Below are 24,642 nucleotides of genomic sequence, written 5' to 3'. Positions count from 1 at the left end.
CATTAGTTTTCTCTGTAATAAAAAGTGCTTTATAAATAAATATGACTTGACTTGACATGGCATGGCTGGTTTTTGATCATCTGACTTGAATGTCTGTGTTTGTATACTTTAGGTAGGAAATGCAGTTCCAACGTCATCTCTTGCAAACACCATGACATTCATATTTTAGCCTTTAGCCTTTACAGACTGCTACATTTTTGAAAAAGAACAGGCACGGTTCTCACCTGCAGGTTGCCTTTTATACTGTCCAGCTCCTTTGATGTCTTGGAGAGTTGATGCAAGATGCTGCTTCTTTCACTGAAAACTTCCTTCAGTTTCTTTTCCAGCCCATCGTAGCTTTGTCTGGTAAGAAAATGAGAGTGAGATAACACTATCTTTATTGGCAGCATTTGGAGAGTGAGATGTTTTAAACTGGATTAAAAGCACCAACATTGGAGCTAAAGGGTAGAGCATTGAGGGAAAGCTAATATCGACTTAGTACAGTGCCTGGATGAGAAAGAAACAAGAGAAAAGCAAATCTTTTTCACTCCACCAATTTAGAGAAGGCTTATTTTACAGAGAAAGTTATTTTGACCAGCAGCGTGCCCTGGTTCTTCCATTTAAATATTCATGGAGGTTCATACATTTATGGAGGGAAAAATCTACAGGGCACATTTGTCAAAACCTGTTTTTCTTTCTTTTAAACTGAACATCCATGGCATAAATAGTTGCACTCTTGGTTACAGAGGTTAGCCTTTGACTGGACCAACAATTCTTGTAAGCTGCCATCCTCTTAACAACCTGTGTAGGCTGATAAATTTTATCATGAAGTAGAAGTTTAAAAAGAACAAATGTAGTATGGCCAATTGTAACTTGGGAAGGGACGGGATAATTGACAATACATTATGACTAAATAAATAAGGACAGGCACAGCCTGGTCAAGGTTATCGACCAGTAAATTCAAATGGGCTGTTTTAGAATTTTCTGCACTGCAAGCCATGGGGGTTGGAGGAACCCAGGGTGCTAACCACTAATTCACTGTGCCACCTTATGTTTGACATGTGATAGGTTAAATTTTACTAGCTATTCTATGAAAAATGCCAAAAGTATTTACTATTTCAATTGTGAGTAGATGTGGTAGCAAAGTGGCTAACTGCGCTTCCGCCCATTCTCCATGTAATAAGGATTTGCATCAGAAAGGGCATCCATCACAAAAGTTGCCAAATCAACATGTAGACACACCTTGGATCTGCCGTGGAAACCTTGACTGGCAATAGGGAGCAACCGAAGGGAGTAACTTGGCTTTTTTTTTTTTTTTCTGTGTATCTTCTGCTTTTTGTGAAGTGCAAAAATGCCATGCACCGTGAACATACAACAGACAGGTATTGCTGGACATTGCCAATTCATAAATTTATCTTGAATTTACAGTTTTGTTTTGGGTTTTTTTTTTGTTGTTTTTTCTTTTTTTATTTTCACCACCGAAACTAGAATTCATTGTTCGTCCTGCAGCCACCATCATCACCACCCCCAGGAAGGCCCCAAAGCACCAAGCTTGAGTGAGCAAGCTGACCACAGGAAAGCGCTTTGGAGGCAGCGACACAAGCGTGGCAAGATGGCAGGCCTCCATGATAGGCTAAAAACTTGTGCTAGCCAACCACTGCTACCCAGCCTCTTGTGAGCTGTGTGGTCTCACTGGTGGTATTACTTGTAGTTCCTAGGGTTTGTAAGAGTAGAATGGGAGGCAGAGCCTTCAGCTTTCAGGCTCCTCTCCTGCGGAACCAGCTCCCAATTCAGATCAGGGAGACAGACACCCTCTCTACTTTTAAGATTAGGCTTAAAACTTTCCTTTTTGCTAAAGCTTATAGTTAGGGCTGGATCAGGTGACCCTGAACCATCCCTTAGTTATGCTGCTATAGACTTAGACTGCTGGGGGGTTCCCATGATGCACTGAGTGTTTCTTTCTCTTTTTGCTCTGTATGCACCACTCTGCATTTAATCATTAGTGATTGATCTCTGCTCCCCTCCACAGCATGTCTTTTTCCTTGTTCTCTCCCTCAGCCCCAACCAGTCCCAGCAGAAGACTGCCCCTCCCTGAGCCTGGTTCTGCTGGAGGTTTCTTCCTGTTAAAAGGGAGTTTTTCCTTCCCACTGTCGCCAAGTGCTTGCTCACAGGGGGTCGTTTTGACCGTTGGGGTTTTTCCGTAATTATTGTATGGCCTTGCCTTGCAATATAGAGTGCCTTGGGGCAACTGTTTGTTGTGATTTGGCACTATATAAATAAAATTGATTTGATTTGATTTGATTTGGTCTCTGACAAACAAACTGGATGAGCCAAGAACAAGGATTACAGCACAGTGGGAAACAAGAGTGCTGCACTCTAATTCTCACCAAGGCCTGGCTTTCAGATAAAATCCCAGAATGCACTGTTCAGCTACAGGCTGACTCCATACATTGAGGAGACCAGACCACAGCCTCTATTAAGGCTAAAGGGGAAGATGTGTATGTTTATTAATAACTCATGGTATACTGACCATTCGTAAGCACTGTTTGCTGAAATGCCATCCCTATATCTCAGGAGGGATTCCACTGCTGTGTTTTTGGCCAATGTTTACATCACCTCGTGAGCTCACTATATGGTATCACACAACAAACCCCATGACATCATCAGCACGATAGAGACGGTTAATCCTGATGCTGAATTTTATTGTCACCGGTGACTTTAACCACTGTCATTTATGTACAGGGTTCCCTGAATACTATTAACATGTGGACATTCCCACAGACTGATACAAACAGAGTGGATCATGTTTACAGTAGCATATGTGGTGCATACAGGGCTAGACCCGGCGCATACTTTGGACACTCTGATCACATTTTCTCTGTTCCTGGATCTGGCCTAAAGACAACAAATTGAAATTAACAAACCCTGTTACCAAACAAGTTAAACTCTGGACCGCTGAGACTGAGAGCACCCCAAGAGCACAAATAAAGCTAAAAATATTAATAGAAATAAAAAAATTAATTAAATATAAATTTAAACCTGGCAGTGTTGACCTCACAACAGTGTTCTGTCAAACAAACCCTCTTCAGTATACCTTCCATTAAGATTACATGGTCACCTGCTTCTTCTATTGCCCATTCCAAACAATCCCTTTGTTACAAAACTGACTGGTTTGTGTGGAATCTAAGTCACCAGATTTGTTGCTAGTGCCTAGATAGGATTTTTAGCCAGTAGGGAATGGCATCTGGTGTGAAACTTGTGAAAAATTAACATCCTTGATTTGCCACAATATCTGAGCTGCTGTGGTGACCCCAAGTGAAAACATTGAGCCGATGGGCAGGCATGCATGATGCCACTTTGACAATTTCATGCACGCGGGAACACAGTGCGAACAGCTGCGTGATGTGTAACCATATCGCGCAGCTGCTGTGAAAATAAAAAAAAATAAAAATTACATGACACCCACAGGATTCAAACCTTTCCAAAAGCTTTGACTGCCAGCCAGAAACTTTACCACTGAGCTACCATCGCTGTCCTGTAAAAGGTGCGGGAAAATGCCTGATATTAAGAAGGACATGGACATATTTTTAAAAAATACAACCACACATCATATAAAAACACCACATTTTATTGGATCCCTCTTATCAAGCGGGCAAAACAAGTATGAGCCGTCCATTCCTCTATTGATGACCCATGGTCACAGACATACAGTCATGAAATGACATGAATGAGAAGCAGGGTGCTCTTATCATGTTCACATCTGCTGGTGGCGTGTCCAGTCAGCCCTGCATGCGTGTCCTGCCTGACATGCGTGTCTTGTGGACAGTGTGCTGCGGGACAGACACCGCGTCATGTGGAACTGAGCTTACGTGGGTGACGTGACATTCAGATTGCTTACTGTGTGTTATGATCTGACGGTCAGTTTCACCTGGGGTAGCCTGTCAATGTGTGCGCCATGCACACGCTCACTGCAGCCCATTGCAACAGCAATATATGTTTTTATGTATGTCCATGTGAGTACAGCGAGCAGACACACACGTCAAACATGTTTCCCAGCTGTGACATCCAGAACCACAGATCTCCACAGCTGCGACTTTAGGTGGCCACACCCCTGTCAGTTCAGCACACACATAAAAGTGTCACTGTGTCTGTTTGCAAAGCCACACTCATGGGGCACTTAGACAAATTTCACATCCAGCTCGACAGAGATCGTCTGCTGATTGGTGTTGTGTTAACCGTGTGAATGGCCACACATCTTCTAAGTGCCAAGCGAGCAATGTTAGATGTTCATGTGTGTCAGCTGGAATTTGACCGACACCTGCCGCGAGAGGGTTTGATCGGCTCTCACAGCGCACACTCTGTCTTTCAGCCACTGGTGTGCGCAAATAGTTTTAGCAACAGGCATACGAGACATTGGAGGTAGCTATGATTTTACACGTACTGCATTTGATTCCTGCTTCATGCGCACTTCATGTGCAGTTTGACTAAATTCATACTATGTGTGAAGGGGCCCTTAGGAAATGTCAAAAAGTTGTTAAATCTATTGACTTAGCTGCTAAATTTACAAAAATGAGATGGCTGGTTGGTTAGCAAACAGGATGTGGTTGTGCAATTCCAAAATCAGGACCAATATAATTTGTCTCATCCACTTTTGGTGGCCCAAGTTGTTTCTGCACAGCAAAGATGTAAAGCAAAATAGCTTGGATTAATATTTTACCGCACACATAATATATACAGTGAGGCAAATAAGAATTTGATCCACTGTTGATTTTGCAAGTTTTCCTACCTAAAAAGAATGGAGATGTCTGTAATTTATATTGTAGGTACAATTCAACAGTGAGAGACAGAATGTAAAAAAAAAAAAAAAAAAAAAAGAAAATCAGAAAATGACATTTTATGTTTTTAAATAATTATTTTGCATTTTTTATTGTATGAAATAAGTACTTGATCACCTACCAACCAGCAAGAATTTTGACTCTCACAGACCTGTTATTTTTTTCTTTAACCCTCTGGAGTCGATTGACACGCCATCGCGTAAAAAGTCACATGGCGTAATTAAGTGGACATAGTACACATTCCACTCCACTCGGAGTGCCTTTTTGAATGAGTGTTGAATGTGTGGAATTCAACCTGTACACAGCTTTTTAAGTTTTGTGATAGGCCAAGTATAACTTGAATGATGATTAATAATTTACGTGGGTTTTTTGGGGGGAAAATATGCTCATATCTGCTGTGTTTTGCACACACCTGCAGCAAATACGGATCATTTCCTCATTCAGCTGAAGGAGCGAGAGGGCTGGAATGAAACAGGACTCCCTCATCTGTAGCAGGAGAAAGGGATGTTTGCCATTGGTGGAAATCTCAAGCGCTAAGCAATCAAAATCGCTAACTCCATGTGGGTTAACAACCTACAGACCCCACGTGTGTGTGTGTGTGTGTGTGTCTGTGCATTTTGCAAATGGGACTTTTCTTCCATCTCTCTCTGTCTGCAACAGCAAACAAGTACAAAATAATAGACCAATTTTTTCTTCATCACTGAAGTAAAATATATTACCTAATAAACAATTCATGTAATTTGGTTGCTGAGGAAGGAAAATTGTGGTTTCGTACAGAGTGAAAAGCAGAGTCTGAACCTGAGCGTGATCAATCTGATGAAGAAGTGGACTTTATTCTTCTGGTCTGGATGAACGACAAAAGGTGGATCCACTGATCTGTGTGCACAGATCTGCTCAGTGGATCGGACCACACGCTTCTCTTTCCAACTTCTCCAGGACTCAGGCACTGCAGAGCTCTGCTCCAGCAGCAGAGTCCTCCAGCAAGGTGAAGACACACATTGCCCCAGGCGTCAGCAGGCTCCAGGGGTGGAGAACACAGGAGTCCAGGTCAAGACTCCCCCCCCCCCCCCCAAAGTCCAAAATACCTGTTTCTATTATTAATTAATTAATTTTTTAAAATTTATTTATTTATTGCCACTAACACAGTCAGGACAGTCTGTACCAACACCATTAACAAATGCTACAAAACCAAGGAATTAGGGAAAAATAAACATGGATATTAAGGTGGAATATCTGTACAATTTTGTGGGGGCTTCAATGTGCATTGGACAGGAATTGTTTTTCTGAGTGGCACAAATATAATTTGTGTGGCATCTTATTGGATGTGAATAGCCACTAAAATGCCTGAAGCATTTCCTGCATTTTAATGTGAATGTATACCTGTATATAACTGTGTTTAGGCTACATTTTATATATTTTTGAAATTTACCATTTATGTTTGCATTCTAAGTTATACAAATGCTTTGTTAAACATACTTCTGGTTTTCACAGGCATTAAACCTAAGTTTTTTTTATGATTTGAATTTTAGGTTTTAGGCTGAATTTAGGGTCATTGTTTTAATGCAGTATGTCAGAAAGAAAGAAAAAACTGTAAAGTCACACAGGTGAGTTTGTGAGGAAAAAACATGACACAAGGCAAGGTAAACAGATTTTTAAGGTAAAATAAGGTAAAACCAAAAGTAGTCAAAAACGCCCAAAATACCCAAGACTCCAGAGGGTTAAGAAGCCCTCTTATTCTGCACTCTTTACCGCTATTAATTGCACCTGTTTGAACTCATTACTTGTATAAAAGACACCTGTTCACACACTCAATCAATCACACTCCAACCTGTCAACCATGGCCAAGACCAAGGAGCAAGGCTGGGGTGGGCTACAGGACAATAAGCAAGCAGCTTGGTGAGATGGCAACAACTGTTGGTATAACTATTAGAAAATGGAAGAAACACTGTCAGTCTTTCTCAGTCTTGGACACCATGCAAGATCTCACCTCGTGGGGTAAGGATGATTCTGAGAAAGCCCAGAACTACAGGGGAGGGCCTGGTCAATGAAATGAAGAGAGCTGGGACCACAGTCACAATGACTACATTAGTAACACACTATGCCATCATGGTTTAAAATACTGCAGGGCACATAAGGTCCCCCTGCTCAAGACAGCACATGTCCAGGCCTGTTTGAAGTTCACCAGTGACCATCTGGATGATCCAGAGGAGACATGGGAGAAGGTCAGTGGTCAGACAAGACTAAAATCAAGCCTTTTGGTATCAGCTCCACTCACCGTGCTTGGGGGATGAGAGCAGCCTCAAGAACACCATCCCAGCCATGAAACATTTTTTGGGGTGCTTTTCTGAAAAGGGGACAGAATGACTGCACCATATTGAAGGGAGGATGGATGGGATCATGTATTGTGAGATTTTGGCAAACAACCTCTTTCCCTCAGTAAGAACATTGAAGCTGGGTCGTGGCTGGGACTTTGAGCATGACAATGACCCAAAACACACAACGAGGACAATTAAGGAGTGCCTCCGTAAGAAGCATTTCAAGGTCCTGGAGTGACCCAACCAGTCTCAAGACCTGAGCTGCAACTCGAAAGCTGAAAGATCTGGAGAAGATCTGTATGGAGGAGTGGACCAAAATCCCTGCTGCAGTGTGCAGATTTGGTCAAGAACTACAGGAAACATCTGATCTCTGTAATTTCAAACAAAAGTTTCTGTACTAAATACTAAGGTCTGTTTTTCTATTGTATCAAATACTTATTTCATGCAATAAAATGCAAATTAATTATTTAAAAAAATCATACAGTCACTTTCTGATTTTTTTTTTTATTCTGTCTCTCACACTTGAAGTGTACCAATGACAAAAATTACAGACGTCTCCATTCTTTGTAGGTGGGAAAATTTGCAAAATTGACAGTGGATCAAATACGTATTTGCATCATATATATATATATATATATATGGATGTGCCTGGACATGCCAGAACATGTCCCGTGAGGCTTCATCACGGTGTTGCTGTGCGCCATGTGGCGCCGCCGCGACTCGCTAAGCCTCCGCTCCTCTTTCCATGACAAAAACTCCTGTAACAGTGCAATGTGCCATTCATTTCCAAACTGGACGCTGTGTTTTATCCAGGACGTCGTCTGACTAGCACAGGAATTGTGAAAAGACGTGGACATCAGCACTTTTTTGGCACATTGAGACAGACGTGCGGAGGAATTCCGCGCGTCACGGCGGTGCCACATGGCGTACAGCAACGCCGTGATGAAGCCTCACGGGACATGTTCTGGCATGTCTAGGCACATCCACAATTTCTCGGATAATCACTCAATGGAAAAACCACCGACAGCTGTCTGAACACCATCTCAAAGCCGTCCTGTGAGACCAAAACGGAGGTGGTTTTGTCTCGCTCCAGTAGCGAATCCATCGTGACGCGCGAGCCTCCACTCGGCTTTCCATGACAAAATCTCTTGTTAAAAGTGAAATCTGCCGGAAAATGGTTGATGTCCAGCTCTTGTTATAACCAGAGAAATGGCACACGATGGTCACGGATCCAGACAGCCATTAGAAATGAAATGGTCGTTCAGCCTGTCAGTGGCGGCTTCGGAGCGCGCCCCACATATATATATATATATATATATATATATATATATATATATATATATATATACGAGGGAGGTCTATTAGAAAAGTATCCGACCTTATTATTTTTTTCAAAAACCATATGGATTTGAATCACGTGTGATTACATCAGACATGCTTGAACCCTCGTGAGCATGCAAGAGTTTTTTTCACGCCTGTCAGTTACGTCATTTGCCTGTGGGCAGTCTTGGAGTGAGGAGTCGCCCACCCTCTCATCGATTTTTTCATTGTTTAGGAATGGCTCAGAGACTGCTGCTTTGTTTGATCAAAATTTTTCAAAACTGTAAGGCACAACTGAGTGGACACCATTCGATAAATTCAGCTGGTTTTCGGTAAAAATTTTAATGGTTGATGAGAGATTTTGGTCTGGTAGTGTCGCCGTAAGGACGGCCCACGGTGCCTGACGGCGATCTGCGCTTCGAGGCGGCAGCGTCTCGCCGTTTCAAGTTGAAAACTTCCACATTTCAGGCTCTGTTGACCCAGGAAGTCGTCAGAGAACAGATAACTTTCAGAAGAAGTCGGCATGAGGAGTTTATTCGGACATTCCATTGTTAATGAACATTTTGTAATGAAAGAACGTGCGGGCAGAGTCGCATGTCGGGCTGGACCCGACCGCGGGGGGTCGCGACAGGAAAAACTCCTCCGTTGGAAACATTAACGGGCAAGTTGGAACATGCCCAAGCTGTTAAACAATTTCTCAGTTACTCACTTGTTGAAAGCCATCAAAAGCCGCCTGAATTTTACAAATGGCTTTCAACACAGAGGTGTTTTTCCTGTCGCGGCGCACACAGATTCACCGAGTCGTCACGGAAACGACTCGGCGAATTTATGCGCACGTCTTTCATTACAAAATGTCCTTAAACAGTGGAATGTCCGCATAAAGTCCTCATGCCGGCCTCTTCTGAATCTTCTCTGTTCTCTCACGACGTCCTGGAAGCACTGCGCGACGTCCCGCTCCATGGGAAGTCCTTACACCGACAGAAACACCCCATAATCTCTCATCAGCCGTTAAACTTTTCACCGAAAACCAGCTTAATTTCTCGAATACTGTCCACCTGGATATTCCTCACAGGTCCAGAAAAATTTTTGATAAAGCAACCCACGCCGTCTTGAGCAGCGTGTGAAACAAAGGAATTCAGCCAAGAGGGCGGGACCACATCTCACTCAAGGCCTGCCCACAGGGAAATGACGTCACCGACACGCGTGAAAAAACTCATGCATGCGCACGAGGGTTCACGCATGATTGGTGTAATCGCACGTCATTCAAATCCATATAGTTTTTTAAAAAAAATAAAAAGGTAGGATACTTTTCTAATAGACCTCGTATATATATATAATCATTATAACCAAATATAATCCATTTCTCATCACAGATATTTTAACTAGTTTCTGTAATTAAGTGACATTTTTTCAGTAACTGTAACATATTACAAATATATTTATTTTGTAATTAAATTACTTAACTCTATAATGCTCGTGAGCCAATGTAATATGAGCTCAGTGACATGAATAATGCTTGTTTTCTAAATCTCTTGATTTTCACTCGCGACAGTCACATTTTTCACAAAGCAAATGCACTCTTTTATATACAGAGAACCCCCTAAGATGCATTTTAGGGATTACAGAAATCTAATTCTAATTAAGCTATTTTGAGCGTTTTGTGAGTTGGCATGAATTATCGTGGAAAAACATATAGCGTATATGATTTGTGATAAGTGTAGTTGTCTGTTAAACCACTGATTCACTGTAGCATCATTCTCTCACAAATACACATTCTGGGAAGTTCCGGTTATTGACAGGTGTAAACCAACATCTAGTTGCCCATGAATATAATCTACCATGTGATAATGTCTTGCAATAGGCTGCTTGACCATGTGGTGTGATGATGTAATGTGCCCTGCTTGTACCATGCGATGGGTGCAAAAACAGCCATTGAATAATTGTAGATTCCACTGTATACATGTAATATAATTTCCGCACAGTTTGGGTGCTTCCAGAAGATGTCCAGCATGTACAAGAATGTTTCATCCTTCATAAATAAACAATAGATTATCAAAGTATGGCAAATGCCACAAGAGAAAAATAATGAAAAAAAAAATTGAGAACATTTCCAAAGTCCTGCCATTGTTAAAACAAGACTATAGTACAATGACTGAATGTCTCAGTTCATCACGAACACCATTCAGGAAGATCAAACGGTTTTCCAGGTATGGTATCGTTCCAGGTCTCAAACCCTCGAGCTACCATCCTCGAGTACACATCTGTGGAAATGACAAAGAAGGCTTAAGTTTCTCCACAAAGTCCTGCTGCGACCATGTGTGAGCGCAAAGAAGAGTCAATAAAAAGACATGGATTACATACTCCAAAGATGACACAGACAGAAATGATGCTCAGTATGTCAGGTTTTACAAGGAGATTAGCTCAAAGCACCAGACAGTTCAAATCAAACAAAAGGCAAGTGATCACACCAACTCATTGGCAGAGACGATAAGTAGCACAATGGCACCAACAGAGTAATAGCACCACAAGTGACATGTCAGATACAACAGTTCCATTTTTTAAAACAGGTATCGCAGTGTTATACCAAATTACTCTGAGGAAAAAAGAGTATATGTTGACAAGTACAATGATAAGACTGGAAAGATAGAGCAGTTCTTCTGAGTGTGTGACAATGTATACACAATAAATATTTATGAGTTCAGCAGGATCGAGGGAGGTACACAGGCAAATTTAAAAGAAAGCTTTCGAAACAAATGATTTTTACTTTCCTACAAGAAACTCAGCAGAAGAAACTAATTCAAAAAGAATCTCCACTTGTTTTAGGTTTACGTCTATAGAACCTGCATACTGATACAGATACAGATTCTTTATTGTCATTGTAACATGTGCAACAAAAGGTAAGGTGCAACCCTTTCAGTGCAAATATAAACCTGAGTAAAGGACATGCAGACTTGAAAGGTGTGGAGAAGAAAAGAAAGATCAACATAAAATTTAACCAAATTGTAGAAGAATTTTTAGGTCCTTATTTGAACTATGATGAACTATCAAGTGTCCTGATCCGAACTATATGTCCTCTGGTTGAACTAGCAGGTGTTCAACCCAAAAAAAAAGGGCTCTATTAGTCATTCAGTCTGTCAGGGGCTTTCCAAGGCCTTTTAGGTGCTTTCCCGCAGGCCACGTGCGAGGGGCCTCGGGCCAGCTGCACCTGTGGCTGAGGCCACGTGCGGGGGGCCTCAGGCCAGCTGCACCTGTGGCTGAAGGTCTTTTAAAAAAATCAGTTGTAAATCCTTCACGTTTTAATGGGAGCGTTTGTCACATTGAAATAATGGCCTAACACCTGCTTAGGGTTCACTAGAGGACGCTTCCAATAGAAAACCATGTCTTGGGAATGAAATAAATAAAAAAGTCGAAGGAGGAGCGATGCCTGCGGGTCTCCAATAAATAGATGAGCGCGGTTGTCACATATTCAGTCTCTCTAGAGGACTCAGTTTCTCTAACCTCTGTGTCGAAGGCTTAAATAAACTTAAAAACTCTGCATTTTATCTTGCTTAAGGCTGAATTATTCTAAAGTGTTGTGTCCTTTTCTAGCATATCACTTGCAATTAGTTTGTGTTATCTAAAAGACGACATCCCGAGAAGACTAAAGACGAACCACGACAGAACTTGGCGAGCCAGCTTCAGGAGGGTCCAGGGGCATTCCGGCAGCCTGGGACAGTCCAGCTCATCCCTCCAGACCGTAAATAACAGTGATCATGACTAAAAGGTAAGCAGAAACCTTTTATAACTTCTGCACGATCTGGAGGAGTGAGTCGGGATTTCCGCCCAAGTTGACAGGTGATATTTTTAATTGCCTCTTACCCAAAAGAACCTGGACTAAGAAAATTGATGAGACTAAAAAAGATAAGATTGAAAATTATCAGTCCTTGTAGATAAAATGCTCAGAAGGTGTGTGTGTTCCCGGGAAAAAGAATGTCTGTGTGAGTGAAAGGTCAGGAATGTTCATGAACTCTGGTGCGGAAAAGAGTGCATGGAGAACTAACCTGGATGCTTGGGGAATAATTGGTGTTGAAATTCGTTATTAATGTGCCGGCTGATAGCATGCGCTGTAGGGGTTAATTTAGGGGAGTATACTGACAAATAGATACAAGGTAATACAAGGTTATTTAAAGAGTTTAACAGAGACTGAAGTGAAATAAGTGAGAAAAAAGAGTTTAACAAGAGAATACGTGCAGAGAAAGCACAAGATAAGTGCCTGAGGGGGCGCAGTAGAAATACCGTATGTGATAAAGAGATTTAAAGAGAAAAGTGCAAAGTAGCACAGCTGACAGTAAGTAAAAGAGCTCAATAAAGGACGTCATTTTTTAAGAAAAGAGAAAAACTATAAAAAAAATAAAATAAATAGAGAGTTAGTGCAGAATACATGAGAATTAATGAAGCAGAAAATAGTGCAGTAAGGCACCAAATACACGCTTGTGGGGCGTGGGAGAAGAATAAGTAATTAAGTACACAGTAATATGAGTTTTTTATAAGAAAAGAAAAAGAGAATATTTTCAGTGCAAAGGCACATTAAGCTCACGAGGAGCTCAGTAAGTGAAAAAAAAAGTAGAAGAAAGTGCAGAAAGGCACAGGATACGCACGCGAGGCGCGGTAAGGCGTAGAAATAAATGAAATATTGTATGCTCAGAGAGGAGCTGGTGAAAAATAATATATTAAGCACAGGATACGCACGCGAGGCGCGGTAAGGCGTAGAAGTAAATGAAATATTGTACGCTCAAAGAGTAGCTTGTTAAGAAAAAATAAAAAATAAATAATATATGAGTTGCTGGCAGCGCCGGAGAAGCTGTCTAACGTGAAGAAGAGATACATATTTAAACAGAACACATTGGTGTTAAGTGAATAAAAAGGTTGTTTAAAGCCGCGGAGTAAAGGGTGGCAGAAGTCTAGATAGAGATATATAGAAAGTTGTTTTTAATAATTTTTGTGTATAAAGCTTTTGAAAATTGGTGTGTGGGAGAGCAAAAGTAAGCGGGGAGTTGCAGGCAAAGCTGTGAGGGCTTGCAGGCTGGCTGACATACAAGATTAATGTAAAGAGTACGAGAAGGAGGAGGCGTTTAGACCCAACAGGAGGACTTGGGAGGTGCATGACAGGCAGAGAGGAAAGTGTGAAACAGAGACAGTGAAGAAAAAGACAGGAGAAGAGACTGCTATGTAAATACAGAGAAGGTAGATATTATTTCAAAGAAAGAAAACTAATAAACAAACATAGCAGAAAAAGACGAGAAGCAGAAAGTTAAAAATTAGAAGGAAAATAGAAAGTCGGGAGCAAAGACATTAGGAAGTGTTAGGGTTGTAAGAGGAGTAAAGAAATAAAATTGGTTATAAATCAAAAGAGTTAAAGCTTAGATTATAGTGAAAAAGCTGACAGACTGATCAATGCTTGGGACAGTCTTTGATGGGAGACTTAAGTGATGATGAAATAATACTCCCAGAACATTACTTGACTGACGGAGACATCGAAACCCAGGGAATCAGGACACATTTTTGGCTGGAAAGGACCTATTTTGACAGTGTAGGAGCAGAACATTGGCAGGACGAACAAGAGATCAATCAGAAATTATGGCAGATTACTAAGGTAATCAATCTGAAGCAAAAGAAAGAACAATTCCCTCTAATTAATTGGGAGCTGCTGATAAGACGTCTGTGGCATCAGGGTTTAACCCCGTGGCTGGAGCTGCTTTGTGCTGATCCTAATAAAGAAATTAGCATACCATTAAATCATTTAATAACACTACCAACCGATCCAGGTGAAGAACTGTTTCCTAGGTTGACTCTGACTGTGGTCCCAAGGAAGGTTCGGTGGGAAACAGGTAAATTTTCATATTTAGTTAAAGAAAAAGAAGACGGGCAAAACAGTTGGAAATTTAATCCTTTTAAGGGTTTAAAATACAAAACAGGTGTTACAGCCAGCAAGCTATTGGTCTGGATCAGGACAGCCCCTGAGGGACTACCAGAGCACCATAGAAACACCTCACATAGCGTTTGTCAGGGTTACATGGGTAACTCTCAAGGTCAAGGTCGGGAAAGTACCCCGCTAGACTTAGTACTAAGAAAATATCCAGGAAAACGCACTAAGGCCAACCAATGTATGAGAAAGTGGCACAAAAGGTCACATGGGGGCAGGCAATGGCCTTTGGTGGGCTCATTTGATCCGGTGATGTGTGGAGCAGTTGCGGTAGAAATACAGAAAAAAGAAATTAAAGATCAGCAGAAGAACGTAAATAACAACAAAAAACGCACTGAAGAAAAAGAAGTTTTGGCCTTGTTCAAGCAGGAAGCACAGAGGCTACAGCAGAAAAGAGAAAAAATGACAGAGGAAAGATCCAAAGAAACTAAAGCCAGTGCACCGAGCTGGGAAGCAGAGCCACCCCCATATAAACGTCATGATATGGGAAAGACAGCTGGACAATTTGTATTAGGAACTCGTGAAGAGGACCAAGGCATGGATGTGGAGGGCAAATTCACACTGACACTAAAAGCTCGAGAGCCACAAGGAGACAGGTCCTCAGTCTGTCAAATGGATCGTACAAGGTCTCCAAGTCCGAAAGTAGGTGGTCGCTCACCACAACCAGCAGGGGGGGCCACAAATAACAGTGACACGGAGGCAGACGAGGATAAAGAGAAAGACCTGAAGGCTCCGCCTGCACATCGAGGTCCACTGAAAACCGTCCCCTCCCACCATAAGTCAGCCGACTGGACCTTCACAGGCTATAGAGGCTCCGAAGAGTGGCACAAGAGCTTCTGTGACACACTGGATCTGGCCAGAAGAGATAATGAAGAACTAGCTGAGCAGCTTTGGCTAGCGAAGGAAAGAATACAAAGACATAGGGACGCCGAGGAAAGAAGAATATTACAACAATCGACGCCCAATCAAGGGAATCACATTATAGAGCCACCCACCCGAAAAATTTCTGGTGAGATCGTCATTGAGAGTGCAAAAGAGGCCCGACTCAGGCAAAGACAACAATGTGTAGCCAAAGACATAGCGGCTTTAGAACAGGATATAACCAACTGGATAGACTGCCTGGAACCAGTCAGTCGCACTCGATCTGGAAGACAGTATGGAGCCCCCACAGAAGAAGAGGAGGACGAAGACCTCATATGCCCACTGGTGGTCAGGAATGGTCATCATGTGGATACCCCATGGAGCTGGACAGACATGGTGGGGCTGGCCAACAGGCTGCCAGACATCACCCAAGGAGCTGGGAGATGGATAACTGCCTTAGAAGAAGGCACTGCAGGGGTAACCTTGTCTTTAGGTGACATAAAAGCCTTGCTAATGCATGTCATGGGAAAACATGACACTGAAGAATTAGCAGGAAAGGTTGGACTAACACAAATGATGGGCACTAATCAACATGATGAAGTCCCCTTTAATCGCTATAGAAACTCCATGTGGGAAGGACTGAGAAGAAAGTACCCTGAGGTCTTGGATCCCTCTAAATTGGATGATGAGGAGTGGACACCTGAAGAGTGCCCAAAGAAGTTCCTGCACCGATTCCAGAAGAGATGGGCGGAGGAAACAGGAAATGCATGGAACCATTCTCCAGCAACTGAAATCCTGTTTAAAATAACTGTAAAAAAGGCTCTACCAGATGAGGTTCAGAAAGCCCTAGATGGAGTCGTGGGACTATCAAAAATGAATTGGGCTTTATACTCTGAGCATATTTGTCACCATCTTGAAATCTACAAGAAAGAAAAACAAAAAGAAGAAGATGCAGCAAAATCCCTGACGAAAAAATTGGTGCAGATGCAGTTGGGAGAGCTAACCAAAGTCAAGAAAGAAAAAACAAAGACCCAGGCACAAATGATGATCCCTGTTCCTTCTGAGCCGGCAAGCACGGGCCCTACGGCAAACACTGCTGCCACCATACAGGCACCTGTGGTAACAGCCACACAGAGCCCCCAAGGAGCAGCAGGAAGCACTCCTACAGGAGAAGTCTCAGCACCAGTGGAGCATCACTATCACTACCATAGCACTGGCACACCCGGAAATGGACCCACCTACAGTCATGGGTGGAGAGGAGAGTCACGGAACTTTCAAGGTCAAAGAGGAGGGTGGCGAAGAGGATCTCGCCAACCTTCATTTGGAAGCAGATTCCAGAACTCAGCTCCCAGGAACAGTCAAGCGGGACCGCCTATGGGATCAACACCCCCAACAGGGGATCAACCCTCTAATGAGTGTTGGAGCTGTGGACAACCTGGACATCGAATGAGAAATTGTCCGGCCCGACCTTGGGTTGGACCCTCTGCCTATTGGCAATAGGGGGGCCTAGAGAAGACAGAGGGGGAAACGGTGGCATTGGCTATTTCTATGATACCTAAGGAAGAGCCAACGGTCACCGTTAATATACAAAACAGAGATTTCCCTTTCATGGTGGATACAGGGGCAACATACTCTTGCATAGGGAAAATGGGCGCTCATCTCCCCCTCTCTGGGTCTGTAATTAAGACCATCGACTTCTCTGGGAAGACTCAAATAATACCTTTTACACGCCCACTTCCTGTAACGATTGCAGGAAAAACAATTGAAGCACCCCTGTTATACTCACAAAATACACCTGTGAATTTGCTGGGAAGAGACATTTTATGTAAGCTACAAACCCAGATAGTGTGTACCCATCAAGGACTGCAAATACACTTTCCTGACGAAGCACTCGCCAACATTATGGTGCTTATGGACATGGAAAACAAGGTCCGACCTGTGCAACCCATGGTATACTGGCTGAAGTTACAACCAGAAAATTCAAATCTTCAACTGGTATGGGAAAAATGGAAGCCCTGGGCAGAACAACACTATGAAGCAGTATATACACCTAGTTTACCTTTACATGTCACCCTGATGTTCGATGCCAAACAAGAACAAACTGACTATGCATGCTGCTGGGGTGTATTGATGAATCAACGGCTGTTTCACATAACCACCACAGAAATTTATTTAGGCCCCCAAGGGGCCGCAGCTTCTGTCAAGCTAACTTCAGCTGAACAACAATGGTATCAAGTGCCGAATGCCACGCCTCATGTGACCCTTTTAGTCTCAGAAAAGTACAAATCCCATGACCTAGGTCCAATGGTAAAGACAGCCTCAGAAGTTGAAGAATGGCAAAACATGGAAAGTCCACAAGTACATCTGTCAAAAGACCAGCAGTTTATACGAATTAATTTAAAAGTAAATGATGAGGCTATAGCTCAAAAAGTGGAGCTCAATCCTAGACCAGAGGGACAGATGGTGTTATCGGCCCAACAAGAGAAATTGTTAGAGCAAATACCACCAGTGGTGTGGTCCAAAAGCAAAACAGATGTAGGACTAGTAAAAACAGCCTTACCAGTAAAAATAAAAGTAAAACCGGGAGCAAAACTGCCTCACCAAAGGCAGTATCCATTAAAACCTCAGGCTATTGAAGGCATAAAACCAGTAATTAAGGGACTAATGGCAGCTGGAGTTTTAATAAAAACTGCAAGCCCATGCAATACTCCTATCTACCCTATCCCTAAAAACAATACCAAAGAGTATCGGCTGGTACATGATCTGCGTCCTATCAATGCAATAATAGAAATGGATGCACCTATAGTACCTGATCCGCATACTATACTATCAAGCATCCCTGCTGGAGCAAAATGGTACACAGTAATCGATCTGTGTTCAGCCTATTTCAGTGTGCCTGTGCACCCAGACTCACAACATTTGTTTGCATTCACATTTCTGGGACAACAGCTAACGTATACACGGCTACCTCAGGGACTGAACCTGTCCCCAGCCATCTTTAACAAAGTCCTGGCTGAAGATTTACAACACCTTGACATACCCAGTACATTGGTGCAATATATGGATGATCTCCTTATTGCATCAGAGACTCAAGAACAGTGTGAAAAAGATTCATTAATTGTATTGCATGCATTGGCAGATGGAGGTCATAAAGTAAGTAAGGACAAATTGCAGTTCTGCAAACAACAAGTAGAATACTTGGGAAGACAGTTGTGTGGGACCACGCGATGTATAGCCCCAAGCCAAGTGGAGGCTATAATCAAGGCTCCCAAACCCCAAACAGTGGGACAGATGCTTTCATTCCTTGGGATGGCAGGGTACAGTCGGCCGTGGATTTGTGATTATGCTATAAAAACTGCACCTTTGCGTGCCATGATTAGAGCAGTGGGGCAAACAAGCAATGCAGCTCTCCTCGTCTGGACAGATGAGGCAACGGGAGCTTTTGAGGCCCTGAAAACAGACATGCAATCTGCTCCCGCGTTAGGTAACCCAGATTATGGGAAACCTTTCCATTTGTATGTTACTGAAAAAGATGGTTATGCTTGTGCTGTACTAATGCAGGAAACAAATGAAGGAAAACAACCATTGGCCTATTATAGTACAAAGCTTGACAACATTGAAACAGGATTGCCACCATGCTATCAGGGTCTAGCAGCAGCTGCCTTTGCATTTCAAAAAGCATCATCCATAATCATGGGACATGCAGTAACGTTGTACACGTCGCATCAGTTACATGCCCTGCTAACCAGTCAACGTTTTGTCTTAACACAAGCTAGACGCACTAGATATGAAGTTGTGTTATCCGCTCCAGAAATAACAATACAACGTTGTCACACGGTGAATTCCGCCACCAAATTGACCACACCGTTAGATGGTACTCCACATAACTGTGTGGCAGAGACAGAGAAATTTTTGAGAGCCAGAGAACATTTGTATAATCACGCCATAGATGCAGATCTAACCCTGTTCGTGGACGGCTCATGCTTTCGGGATGCCGCGGGATTGCATGCGGGTATGGGGATTGTTAGATTAAACACGGATGGCGAGACCTTTGAATTACTGGAGTCCCAAGGAATTGATCAGCCTTGTTCAGCCCAACTGGCAGAAATCAAAGCCTTAACTATGGCTTGCCAGATAGCTAAAGATCAACGTGTTAATATCTACACAGACTCAGCCTACGCTTATGGCGTATGTCATGTACATGCAAACATTTGGAAACAAAGGGGATTCCTGAGAGCAGATGGCACCCCTGTCACTCATGGAGAAGCAATTTCCCAACTGTTACAAGCTCTCCAATTACCGTCTGAGGTAGCCATCATTAAATGTGCAGGTCATCAAAAGAATAATAACATCATAGCTCAAGGTAACAACCTAGCAGATGACGCAGCTCGCAAAGGAGCACAAGGGGAAAATATGTTTCCCCTGCTAACCATCCAAGATTGTGCCCCACTGGTTTCACTTGACGCACTGATAGTGGCTCAAAGTAGGGCCAGTGGAGAAGAAAAACGAATGTGGGTTAAACGAGGCGCTATTGAGACACGCAGTCAGGGGCCAGCGGACAAGCTGTGGCGCAGTAGTCATGGACATTTTGTGTTACCCACCAATTTATTACGACATGCAATCATTTGGGCCCACGGACCCGATCATTGTTCGCAAGTCCAAATTATGAACAAACTAAAAGCTGTCTGGTGGTCACCATATATGGCAGCTACAGTGGACCGTTTGTTGAATGAGTGTGAGGTATGTGCACAGTACAATGTCCGGAAATCATTCACAGCCCCTTTAGCCCACATTCCGGTCCCTGATGGGCCATTCAGACATCTTATGATGGATTTCATAGACATGGGAGCTGAAAACCGAGTTAAACGAATGAGATATGTTTTGGTAGTGATATGCAGATTCAGGCGATGGATTGAGGCAGTAGCCTCTGCAAATCAAGACCATAAAACGGTAGCCAAATTCTTGTGCCGAGATGTCTTTCCAAGATTTGGCATTCCAGATACTATCTCATCTGACAACGGTAGGGCTTTTGTAGCCAAGGTTACACAAGAAACATTCAAACAATTGGGTATCAAACAGAAATTTGGGTGTGTTTATCACCCCCAATCAAATGGGGCGGTGGAACGGGCTAATGGCATTTTAAAGAACAAACTAGCAAAAATCATAGCAGACAGCAATGGCAAACTAACCTGGCTGGATGCGTTGCCGCTTGCTTTATTGTCAATGCGCTCACAAACTAACCGACTAACCCATTTGACACCATTTGAAGCTCTTACAGGTCGGCCGATGCCTATTCCATACCTGAGAGGACCCTACGAAGGACCATCGCTGGAGCAGCTACAAGACGAATGGCATAATTATCTGAGACAGTTAACCCAAATACACAAAACTATCTTTTTGCAGGTCAAAGGTGCTACAGAAGACAGAGAAGCAGAGATTCCACTCGAAAATCAGAGCATCCAGCCTGGTGATCTGGTTTACGTCAAAGTGTTCAAAAAGAAGTGGGACAGGCCCCGCCGAGAAGGTCCTTTTAAAGTTATTCTTGCCTCACGTACAGCAGTCAAAGTAGACGGTAAGGACACTTGGTTTCATTTAAACCACTGCTGTAGGGTTGGTGGCCCAGCACCCCTGCGGCCTCGGCAAGCTCGTCTTGGCAGAGCCGCCGGGCTAAGGGGGGAAGCAAGAGAAGCCAGAGACCCTACAGCAGCACCGAGGGACGGCCACGCCTCCCTGCAGCCAGAAGAAGCACCGAGGGAAGGCCACGCCTCCCTGCAGCCAGGCGAACACCGGCCAAGGCGCTCACAGAGACTGATTGAACAAAGACGACGCACAGCTTCAGAGAGTAGTGGATCCCTGCCAGATAGAGCAGCGACAGACTCAGATGCAGACTCAGAAACAACTGGAGACGCAGGCCAACAGACAGACAGAAATACAGACCGACAGATAGACAGGCCACAGGAGACATCAGACTCGGACAGCAACTTAGTAGATTTACCGACAGAAGAACCACAGGAAGTACAACCCAGACAAAGCACAGATACACCACACATCCCTAGTGACAGCTCATCTAGTGACGGCTCACTCAGTAACACATCTCAACAGTCATCAGAGCAATGATTAAGGAATTATTCAAGGGATTGACAATACTACTGGTGGTCAGTATGGGAGAAAATAGACATCCAAAACATACAACGGACTGTGCCGTGGCCATGGCCGCAATAGCAGCTAAACAAGGCATTCTAAACACAGGAAAACATATAATTTGGTATACATTAAATCAAAAGCCTACAAGAACATAGGAATACAGGGAAAGCTGGGGGATTACATATTAGGCGAAGCCATTAGCATCAAATGTGAAGAGGAGGGAACACTCAACATAGAGGTAATTTGTGATAAAGGAGGATGCAGGGAAACCAAGCAAGACGTAACTGTTACAGTACATGAAGCCACAAAATGGGTAAAAATCAAACCAAGGAAAAAGAGGACAATTAGAAGCCTAGAAACAAGCAGTCACTTAGGGAGATGGGATCCCAGTACAGACCGAGCCCGCACACAAGGGTTGAAGACCAATTTATTTTACCAATGGTTGAAATTTTCGGCTAGGCAGATCAGTGAAAAGCCTTGCATAGCCTGTCACCGGAAAGGTGTGATACCTCAGGCTAAACCCCTACCTGATATCAACAACTGTTATAGGAGCCCCCAACATAACTCAGACCAAGCAGAGTGCTATACACAATGTGTTATGAAAATGGCAGTAGGTGATGAAAAATATGCTGCCGACAGTAAACTTTGTCCAGTGCCTCTAAGTACAGAAGGAACCGTTCCACCTATGATTAAAATAGAGAAAGGGATGATACATCCATTCTGTATAGCTAAAGGCTTAGTAGCACAATACATAAGCGATTGGCAGGTAGGGACGACCCAGCCAAAACACCACATACAGTGTATGCAAAAGCAGCAAGAATACAAACCGGCCAAAACAGCATGGAACATTACCGTCTGTCACACCCTGCCAGCAGCAGGCATACAGTGTGAACAAATAGTACCGGCCACAGGGGGGTCTGTAATTGGACTGAATCTCACCCATGCTTCATGGGTATCTACTCCAAATTTAGCTAAGGGAACGGTACCCTTAGCTGACATCTTTTGGATATGCGGACAAAGAAGGAAACTCCTGTCATCGCTGTCCCCTAATTGGAAAGGCCTTTGTGCTCCTGTGATGCTCACAGGAGCTATAACAGTAATTGAAATGCCAAATTCAATACAACCCATGCCACAGAAACTTCGTAAGAAAAGAGGAATAATGACGTTTAAAACAGACTACAACATCACAGTAAGAAACGGGATACCAGAAGGGATACCCCGACAATTAGAAGCCATAGACAGTAGCAGAGTTAAAGCAGATGAAGACGCGGATAAATGGGATGGGCATTGGCTCTGTTCGGGGTTACTCCAAAAATCTGTTCTAGGTTCCAGGAGGTGCAATGGATTAATTACTTGTGGTATAATCAGCAAAGATACCTGAACTGGACATTGGCAGCAGTAGGAGCCTTAACCGAACAACTGCACGCCACCTCGCTAATGACAATGCAAAATAGATTAGCTATCGAGATGATGATGGCTGATGAACAAGGAGTTTGTATTATGATCAAAGCCACCGAATGTTGCACAGCTATTCCCATGCGTACAGGGGAAGACGGAAATTTGACAGAGCTCTTAATCACACTTGAAGAGATGCAACAGGAACTGTTAAGTAACTCCATAGGAGGGAGAAATGAAACTGACGATTCTGGATACATTGTAGGGAATGGAATGAATATTGGCCCACTATTTTCACTGTTTGGGACTCTAAGGAGAGGGTGGATATCATGGAAAGACTGGTTATACCAGATAGGTGTAGTCTTGGCACTAACAGGGGTGGCGGTCTTGCTGGTAATATGTTGTGGTATTCCCTTGATAAAATTTCTGGTCAATAAATTGATTTCATCCACAGTAGGACAGCTCCCACTGTTAGCCATCCGAGCCCTAGAAGAAAGCACAAACGAAACAGACAGAGAACCAGAATATATGGAAATGGATGAAATACCAATTATCCTCCCCGACAGCCCACAGCTCCCTAATATTGTGGCGTATACCCCAGATAGGGAGGACTGGGATGGACCGTGCTTGGTGATATTGTAGACGAGGAAGAAGACATGCACGCACATTTACATTCACACACATGCACCCACAAAAATGAGGGATAGGATAGACAATATCTGAAAGAATGACATGGAGCTGTAATAATGAACGTATATGTATATTACTAGGACACAGGAGTATGGCTGAGAGACCAGACTCCCCTGATCAGGGACCTATGCCTGATCTGCCTCTATCAAGTCTCATTGGACTCTCAGAACTGTTTGGAGAAGAGGATATACAGGAGGGATGGTCGAGCCATGATTGGTCGCCACAGCCGCCATCCATCCAGCAGCTAAACCAGTTGGCAACAGAAGGATCTTCATCGTTCCAGGACCTGGCGATGACGGCTTCACAGAATCTGCCTGCAGCAAGAGTCGGCCCAAGGACTCCACCATCACCTGAAGGACCCTTTGGACTCAGGAACACACCCCTTCCGCAGATGCCATGGAGACAGTCACATGTGCCAGTGGCAACGATACCCTCCAGGGGAGGCAGCCAAGGTCGGCCATATGCAGCAACTGCCCGAGTGCATCCTAGACCCAATTCACTGCTAGGACCTGTCCCCAGCTTCCCACCCCCAAGGCAGGAGAGATATTCCGATCAGCCCAGTACCTCTGGAGGAGGATCAGCAGGGGTGGACCTTAGTCGAACTCACCCACCAGGACAGAGGGGAGCTTTGTACAGGCTGCTAAATGCCCAGAGTGTCCCAACCACTTGCCTGTGCGACATCAACAATACTCCCCCCACACACGAAATGCCTTCCCCCTTGTACTTCCTGTCCCCTGGACTGCATAACCTTAATCTGGTCATGGTCACCCCACTGGACATGGCAATCTTGGTTCGAGAGCTTCGTCTTCCACAAGAGTCTGTTCCAAAAACCTTGGAGCAGCTCCTGCCCCTCACAAATCACATTCCCCATGGGCTATTTGAGGAAATCATGCCACAGCTGAGTCAGACAGCTGCATACCTGTTAAGGATACACTGTGACAATGCCAACATCTCTTGTGCTCAAGAGGGCCTCCATACTCAACTGTGTGGTCTTCAGTCTAGTATGGACATGCTAGCCAGCATGATGGAGCATATGGAAAGGGAACAGCTAGGGCTGGCCACCACCACCCTGAATGTGGGCAAGAATTCTCTGGGGGCCCTGTACAACCTGGCCAAGCAGCACAAGGAGCTGGAAAGATCC

The 24,642-nt window shown here is 43.6% G+C and overlaps 1 protein-coding gene across 1 annotated transcript in view; it reads right to left on the bottom strand.

Moving 5' to 3' along the window:
• The window catches only part of luzp2 (leucine zipper protein 2), a 712,019-nt gene that overhangs the window by 352,673 nt on the left and 334,704 nt on the right, over window positions 1-24,642 (bottom strand). Inside the window, exon 2 of the mRNA XM_034184813.1 lies at window positions 225-342. Coding sequence (XP_034040704.1) covers window positions 225-342 — 118 coding nt within the window. The remainder of the gene's footprint in view (window positions 1-224; window positions 343-24,642) is intronic.

The sequence above is a fragment of the Thalassophryne amazonica genome, chromosome 2 (genome assembly GCF_902500255.1).
Source record: "Thalassophryne amazonica chromosome 2, fThaAma1.1, whole genome shotgun sequence".
NCBI classification, from domain to species: domain Eukaryota; kingdom Metazoa; phylum Chordata; class Actinopteri; order Batrachoidiformes; family Batrachoididae; genus Thalassophryne; species Thalassophryne amazonica.
This window is presented reverse-complemented; position numbering and strand designations above follow the sequence as displayed.